Source organism: Frieseomelitta varia, unplaced genomic scaffold (assembly GCF_011392965.1).
Source record: "Frieseomelitta varia isolate USP_RPSP 00005682 unplaced genomic scaffold, Fvar_1.2 scaffold_248, whole genome shotgun sequence".
Classification (NCBI taxonomy): Eukaryota; Metazoa; Arthropoda; class Insecta; order Hymenoptera; family Apidae; genus Frieseomelitta; species Frieseomelitta varia.
This window is the reverse complement of record NW_025109977.1, coordinates 879,499-887,153: the sequence shown is the minus strand read 5'-3', so window position 1 is coordinate 887,153 and position 7,655 is coordinate 879,499. Positions and strand designations below refer to the sequence as shown.

General features: G+C 30.0%; 2 protein-coding genes across 2 annotated transcripts; one reads left to right on the top strand and one right to left on the bottom strand.

Annotated features, from left to right (window-relative positions):
• Window positions 1-5: 5 nt before the first annotated feature.
• LOC122528314 (TBC1 domain family member 19) lies at window positions 6-3,181 on the bottom strand. Its single transcript, XM_043653311.1, has 12 exons — window positions 3,123-3,181; window positions 2,531-2,731; window positions 2,311-2,433; window positions 2,016-2,223; window positions 1,833-1,920; window positions 1,681-1,741; window positions 1,380-1,610; window positions 1,247-1,321; window positions 923-1,157; window positions 567-768; window positions 320-506; window positions 6-251 (listed from the first exon to the last, which is right to left on the bottom strand). The coding sequence occupies exons 2-12, from the start codon at window positions 2,642-2,644 to the stop codon at window positions 183-185; spliced, it is 1,593 nt and encodes a 530-aa protein (XP_043509246.1). The 5' UTR covers window positions 2,645-2,731; window positions 3,123-3,181; the 3' UTR covers window positions 6-182.
• Window positions 3,182-3,188: 7 nt separating this feature from the next.
• Window positions 3,189-6,599, top strand: LOC122528312 (transcriptional regulator ATRX-like). The gene is made up of 5 exons (XM_043653305.1): window positions 3,189-3,409; window positions 3,491-3,583; window positions 3,983-4,144; window positions 4,214-4,451; window positions 4,518-6,599. Exons 1-5 carry the CDS (start codon window positions 3,343-3,345, stop codon window positions 6,433-6,435), a joined length of 2,478 nt encoding a protein of 825 aa, XP_043509240.1. The 5' UTR covers window positions 3,189-3,342; the 3' UTR covers window positions 6,436-6,599.
• The last annotated feature ends 1,056 nt before the right edge of the window (window positions 6,600-7,655 follow it).

The following is a 7,655-nucleotide window of genomic DNA, read 5'->3' as shown; positions in this document are numbered from 1 at the left end:
CTTAATAAATTGCCAAGTAGTTTGAATTATTATAGTAACAATTCATAAATCATGGAAGAGAGATAAAGGTGTATATCAGTACATTTTGCGCAAACGCAAAAGGAGAAATTATTCCTAAGTACTTAAATTTTAAATTTATATTTAAATCAAGATCTCGTGTCTTTTCTTCTTGCCACCCGCTATTATTCTCTTAACAAAGCCAATTGCAATAATGGAACAACTTTCAAAGAGGACAAATCTGCCAAGACAGCCTGAAAATAAATAATTAGTAACGTAAAGAAATAATAAATAAATAATTAGTGTGAAAGTATTTTTCCACCTCTACGCTTTGTTGGTTATTCACTTGCATTAAATTTTCTTTTCGAAAGCTCAGAATAGTAACTGCGAGTAAAGGTATAATTTCTAACGAATCGTATCCTAAAATTAAGTCCCAGAGATAAAGCAATTGTTCTGGTGGTAAATGGCCACTGAAACCTCTCATGATCCACTTAAAAACGATTTTCACTCTAAAAACAAACATCAATTAGTTTTATGATGTACAAATGTACAAAATAAATTGAACTTACGGTTGTATGTGAATGTTTCTACAATGAATCCAAAGCAGTGGTTCGTGGCATTGTAATAACCTCTCAAAAAGCAAACATAATGCTACAATACCTTGTTCGTGACTAGAAACGGTGTGCAAGCGGAACCAATATCGTAAATAAAATGCTCGAAATGTATAATACATGGCGCACGGATCATCGTATAGGTAACAAAATGGTGTAGCTAAAAAATTATATGCATTTTAATAATATTTTCATAAGATTTTAATAATATTTTTGTAATATTTCTTTTTCTTCTTTAATTAAATTTCTTACGTTTCTATGGACTTCTACAGACTTTTGAATATTGATTTAAAATAATGTTCTATATTTTTTACCATACATCGTGAATCCATGAAATGGAATCACACCACTTGGTGGAAAGACTAGAGTATTTTCCAAAGTGGCTGGTTTCCCTTGTAAAACAGCATGTATTACTTGACCTCCAGCACTTCTATCAGTTGTAACTGGAGCTAATACTTCCGAATCACGAGAAAAACACAACATTGTTTTATATAAAACGTCTTCGAATACAAAATATTGATCGTCGTTTCGTGCTGTTAGCTGCACATCCTAAAATAGAGATAATTGAAAATAAAATTTGAAAAAAATAATCGAATAGAAATTAAAAAATTATATAAAAAGACTTAAAATTTAATTACCTTTATTATCAGTTTATCTATAACAATATCATACTGTAACACCATATTTTTTAATTCTTCGTAATATTCCAGATCCTAAAAGACATTCAGATTGCAATTATTTCTTTTTTTGGCTTGAAAATAACATTTTTACATTCTGTTTTACTGTGGATCCCAACACAAGGGACCAAAGGCGACCGCGAAGAGCTCGAGGAGCTCCACGCTTCAAGAATTCTTGCGCTATCGGGGCATGATTCGATTTCAATACTTTCTCGCCAATGTAAATCCTTTCCTCTTCTAGATTTGTGAAATTTTCTGAACTTGGCATGTCTGGATTTACACCTAATAATGACATACCCTTTGCTAGCTCCACGTACAAATGTCTCTATTAAAGAAAAAATAATAATTTATCATAAAAAAATATATATATATAATTAGATACATGTAATATATACCAATTGCGTGAGTGTTTTTACGCGAATTTGGATATGGCCAAACTCCCAATTCAATTCATTTCTGAAAAATTATTATTGTTTGTTATAAAATCCAAAAAGGCAATGTAATTTTTATTAAAAAAAAAAAAAAAAAAAAAAAAAACGGTGTTTACGGTTGTTTTTTAAAAGAAGGATTTCTGATAGAAAATAGCACGTCCAAGAAGTCTTTTGGAGCGTAAAGAGGTCTGTACTGTGATAAATCTAGATATTAAATAAAGCAAAGTTCAAATTTATTAGAATAATTGCTTTAGCACTTTTAGTAGAATTTTTATTCAACGAATCGTTATTAAGATCACCGATATCATAGGTGCTTAATTCGTTCCATTTTTCAGCAAGTTCTTCACGATCTGCGTTTGGTCTAATGCGTGCCAGTGGCACATTTAATTCGTTACATGTTGAATTTAACGATTTTTGTATTCTACGTTCCCATTGAATTTGAGCCTTTTTTAAATAAGTTAGATCTACTTCCTCCGTGGATGCTTCTGACACAGCTGATAAAGAACCCTTAAAACGCATTTGATTAAAAGAAAGAGTTACAAATATCTTATAAAATTTTTAAATGCATCAAAATTAATAAAAATGTACGTATACCTGCGATCTGACCCAATGAAATACAGTATTTCTGATTTCTGTTTCCAAGCCATTACTTTTTAACGCCTCCAGTAATGTATTTTTGAAATCTTCTCTTTTTACCGCGGTAGAGGCAACAAGTTTCTAAATAAAAAAAAATAAAAAAAATGAAAATTGTATTCACTTTTGATTTTTTGAGCTTTTTCGATTTGATTTTAATGATTGTATACTTTGCGAATACCTGAATTTCAGTGTAAAGATTTTTATAATTAGCCATACTTTGGATTTCCTCCGTTAATCTCTCCGCAGACTTTTGTAGCGAGATTTTCCTGGATTTTCCCGTATTTTCCGCCATTGTTGTATTTTTTGCTGTTCAATCAGTTTGAATCACTCTATAACTATAAGCCTGAAAAATGATCGCCATTTGTAAATAAATTTATTCCTGCAGTCGCAACAATATACAAAAGGGTGAGTTTCCGGTCGTGTCAAATCGAATATTCAAACGATCCTTAAAAATTTGGCTTGGCTTTATAGTTATTTTCTAATTTTTTAAATGTAATCTTACATTTAAAATCCTTGACTATATATATAAAGATATTTTAGTGAATCTTTTACAGAAATCTTGATGTGACTTCAACGTACAAAAATCGCGCCAAAATTAAAAGATTCGAGAATGCCAATTGGTAGCACCTTACTCCATCCTTGGTATTTATTTTAATTTACACCTTTAAATATTTACAATTCTATATAACCAATCGTGATAGTATGTTTATGATACATATAAATTGCAATCAATCGTAATGTAACAATAACTATCGAAAAGAAGTACTCACGAAAAATGGCAGATTTTTCTGCTGAAATCTTTTAAGAAAGGTGCTCTGTCTCTTTAGAATTTTGCAGTTGTTCATGCCTTTAAACGAGGTGCGTATTTTTTTAATGTTTGAATAATTCTATGGCGAAATTTCAGGCCGGTGCGCCTGCAGGAAAATGGCGGCCCGATAGTCTGTGTTTTGAAACGTAACGTTGAACGTAATCGTTCGCAGAACGTTAAGAATGGATATCTCAAGTATGCTCGAAGTGCAAGTGAACGAAGTGAAAGAAGCAGACAGTAAAGAAAATGGTGAAATCTCAAAGTTTTGTGAAATGACTTCCTACGAATTATTATCGTGAAATACAATGTCTAACCTACTTTGTATTACAGTAACTCCCAAGGAACTACTTCCAGGCACGACGAATGTTTCAATACCTATTTCCCAAGAGGAAAGCAATTATTATAAGCTTATGCTTGGCAATGGTAAACTTACATTTATTTAATTAATTTTTATTGTCTGTTAATTTTTGTTTCTAACAAATTCATTCTTAACATTATATGACACAGTATGTTATTGTCATGTTTCTTTTATGATGTAGAGAATGTTATGTAGATTTTTTGGAAAAACACAAGTAAATTAGATTTCAAGATATATTTTCTATAATAATTCTTTATTTTGCAGAATTTTTGGTAAGGAAATGTATAATATTGATCTAGTAAAATATACATATTATTCTTTATTTTTTAAGTTTATTCAATGCAACAAAGACAATGAATATATAAGATAATAAAATTGTTAAGTTATAAGAACAGATTTTTTAAAAATTAAGTAAATTTTTAGAAAAATCATTATTGCAGTTTGACATTGATGTTTTGTTGCAGACATCTCATCTATACGATTTCAAAGATTACATTGTACAGCATGTGATATACACATTGGTTCTGCACCAGCAAATGCTCATAACATGTTTGAACATCCTGTATTACGTACATTGCTGTGTGCAAAATGCAGAGAGTTCTATGGGGATGGTACCTTTGAACAAGGTACATATTATTGCTATCTGTACTAAAAAGTTCAATTAAATTTCATATTTTTAAAATCAAATTTTACAGGTGATGATGCGACAGATATGTTTTGTAGATGGTGTGCAAATGGTGGTAACTTATACTGTTGTTCCTTTTGTAGTAATACATTTTGTTATAAATGTATTAAAAGAAATTTTGATCCTATATTAAGAAAAAAAATTGAAGCTGATGAGAGGTGGAAATGTTTTGTCTGTGATCCTAGAGATCTATATAACGCAAGAGGAACTTGTTGGGCTTTACTTAAGCATATTCAAACCATGAATAGGTAAATACCAATTACTGAAATAATTACTCTTCACTTTAATTGCTTGATTATTTTAAATCTTTGTAGAATATTTCAAAATAACAGTAAGTTGTCTCAAGAGGAAATAGATGATAGAATGAATACTGACGAATCAAAATGCTGTCTGCGAAGGAGAAAAAGAAAGCGCCGAAAAAATGGTTCAAATTCAGAAGAAGACGATGAAACCTACATGCCTAAGCAAATAGTATCAAATCCTGTTTCCAAACGTAAAAAAAAGGGTCGTGGTAAAGTAGGATTTTCCAATGATAGTAATGATAAATATGAAGTGTCAGATGACATTTCGATGGATAATAGTGAAATATTTCCACCTTTACTCTCATGCGAGCAAACAATGGTTGAATGTGAAAATGCCACCGTTAGTGGAGACGGTACGATCGTTTCCCAACTTCAAGTAAATCCGAATCATCATAAAGAGAATCCCTCCATTACGCAACAACCAACAATGTACAATACGGCTGTTGTGAACGTTTCTAATTTTTTGCAACCTGCAGCACCTCTTCGTCATGTAACGTCTAGTTCGATAAATCAGACAAACCAAGCAAATTTATACCAAACATTACATTCTGTACCAACTCCAATGGTTAGTATACCTAATCACAATGTTAATATAATACATCGACCACGTTTCTCTTTACTTGAGCCGCAAATGCCGCGTACAAACATGAATATTATAGAGATTGAAAGTGATACAGAAGATGTAGCAGTTGTCGGTTCGTCGCAAGTTTCACGACTTATTAACAGCTCTAATGGCAAAGCAGTACCTGTTGCTCTCGTAAGTTCAAAAAATAGCTATAATACACAGGAGAGGCACAATGTAAAAACACTGAACCAAAGGTTACTTCCTCATGGTAAAGAGATTAATAATATTCTGAATAATTTGAAGATCAAGTTCCAAGATCTGTATGATACAACTAAACGAGATGAATTTAAAAACTACAAGTCGACCGATGCTCATCTTCTAATCAAACAGTTTCATTGTGATATACGCAATACTGTAACTCAGTTAGCATGTATCAATGATAGAATAATCCGTGAATATAATAGATGGAAAAGATATCAAATAAAAATAGGAGCTATTCTGTCTGTAGATAAAAATAATACTCGCAAGAGAGAGAATCATGTAGAAATACCTCTTGATATGACTTGTATCAATGAATCCGATGCAGAATCCGAAGAAATTGGCGAAGAAATAGAGAACAGTATTATGAGTTCATCTGAACTGATTGGTGAAACGAACGTAGTCGATGGAATAAATTTCTTTAAAAAGAAACATAGCATAGATCGAGCCGTGGGCGATCGGTCTGTTTTGATGGTAAATAAATCGGTACAAATAAATACTGTAAAATTGCAAAATTATGATAAACATATAAGGCATTCTGTGCTGAAAAGTAGTAAACAATCGGAGAAAAAAGATGATGCTTCAGTATTGCCTGTTAAAAAAGTTAATAAGCAACTTGGAAATTTCGAAGATCATTTTATTCAGTTTGTGCAAAAACTGAATATGAAAAAGCAGTTACCCGATCCAAATGAAACACCACTGAAGGATCTGATAGAAGCTAATTCGCCTTTCATCTCTGAAATGCTAGAAACTATGGATAAATCTTCAAACAGTGCTTCAAGCAGTAATGTTTCAAGCATTTCTGTTAAAAAGGACAGTGATCTAAAGTCATATGAACCATCAAGTGGACACTCAATTACCTGCAAGACTGTTGATAATCTTGTGAAAATGGTTAGCAACACAAATAACGATTTAAATAAAAAGACTGCCGCGAATGAATTTATTAATAATAAATTGAAAGAAGAAACTAAAATGCAAAGAAGGCACTTTTCTACTACTGGTAATGTTGGTATAGGAAATATATCAAAAAATAAAGAAAAAGATTTAAGTAAAACCAACGTTATGGAATCTGAAAGCAGTGATGACTGTACTATTATTGACGATTAATTAAAAAGTAGTTATTCAATAATTTTCATGAGTTCTATTAGTACTTTAATCGAACTTATTATTTATATTTAATCAATTGTGCAAATATTGCTTTGAAAACTTGTATAAATATTGAAAATAATATCATGGGAAACTTTGTATTTTATGACTTCTCTTTTATATTTTATAATGTATCTCTTCATATTTTTCGTCTTTGAAATTTTTAACATATACTAGAGAAATATTTTATTTTTTCATAAAAATTTCATTATTAATATTTCAAATTTACTATAAGAATTTTCATATATACATATAACGATTAAAAAATTCTGAATTAATAATTCAGTATCTTTAAAGGTATCTAGATATATATTTTTCGTGGAAGTTTGAAAATTATTTCATTAATTTATTAAATACTCCGTGTTACGTAAATAATGTCGATCAGTAGAATGAGAATAATAAAATTATTCATTTTTAGATAAGTAAGAGATTGTTATAATTTGTTTTGTACAAAGATAATGTTAAAAAATTCGCATGATTTTGTTGATAATTATTAAAGGAAAAGATTTTTTACACAAATTTTATTATAATTTTTATGAGTTTCAAAATTATTGAGTAAGATTGTAAACTGTAAGAATTTTCTCGGATGACACTTTTGCTGCATTTATGTATAAATACTTTTGATATTTGACAAATGTATCTCATATAGATATCTAATAATAAATTATATTTGCATAAGCATTAAATGTACAATGATTGTAAGCCTAAAGATGGCAGAAAAGGAGAAGGTCACAAAAATGTTGATCGTGTTTTATATATCCTAACGTATTATATTTGTAGTGTCATATTAAAAACTGAAAATTCAATCTATAGCAAATTCATCTATTATCTTTATGTAAAAGTGGATCTGAAAAATAAATTTCTTACAAACAGTTAAACGGGGCTATCTCTTCATAGATTCTGTAAGAAAGTGTCTTTTTTATTCTGTTTATTTTCTATTCAAAGAAAAAATTTAATAGAAGAAAGGCATTTTTGAAGTAAATAAGAAATTTTGATCGTCTTTTTTAATTTTAATCACATTTTGAATTCAAAAACTTGCATTTTTCTTAATTTCATTTATTTTTTGTCTTCTGTGTATACACGTATCGACCCCAAAAAATCAATATATTACTTTCTTTCATTTTTCAATTAAAGTCATTATGTCCTACACACAGGGAGGCAAATATTTTTCAGTAGATACA

Excerpts from the sequence above, each read along its gene's own strand:
- LOC122528314 (XM_043653311.1), bottom strand. The coding sequence starts at position 2,644 with ATGGCGGAAAATACGGGAAAATCCAGGAAAATCTCGCTACAAAAGTCT. Across the intron at positions 2,224-2,310 it reads TTCATTGGGTCAGATCGCAG|GGTTCTTTATCAGCTGTGTC; the intron begins GTATACGTACAT and ends ATGCGTTTTAAG. Across the intron at positions 507-566 it reads AGAAACATTCACATACAACC|AGTGAAAATCGTTTTTAAGT; the intron begins GTAAGTTCAATT and ends GTTTGTTTTTAG.
- LOC122528312 (XM_043653305.1), top strand. The coding sequence starts at position 3,343 with ATGGATATCTCAAGTATGCTCGAAGTGCAAGTGAACGAAGTGAAAGAA. Across the intron at positions 3,584-3,982 it reads TAAGCTTATGCTTGGCAATG|ACATCTCATCTATACGATTT; the intron begins GTAAACTTACAT and ends GTTTTGTTGCAG. Across the intron at positions 4,145-4,213 it reads GGATGGTACCTTTGAACAAG|GTGATGATGCGACAGATATG; the intron begins GTACATATTATT and ends CAAATTTTACAG.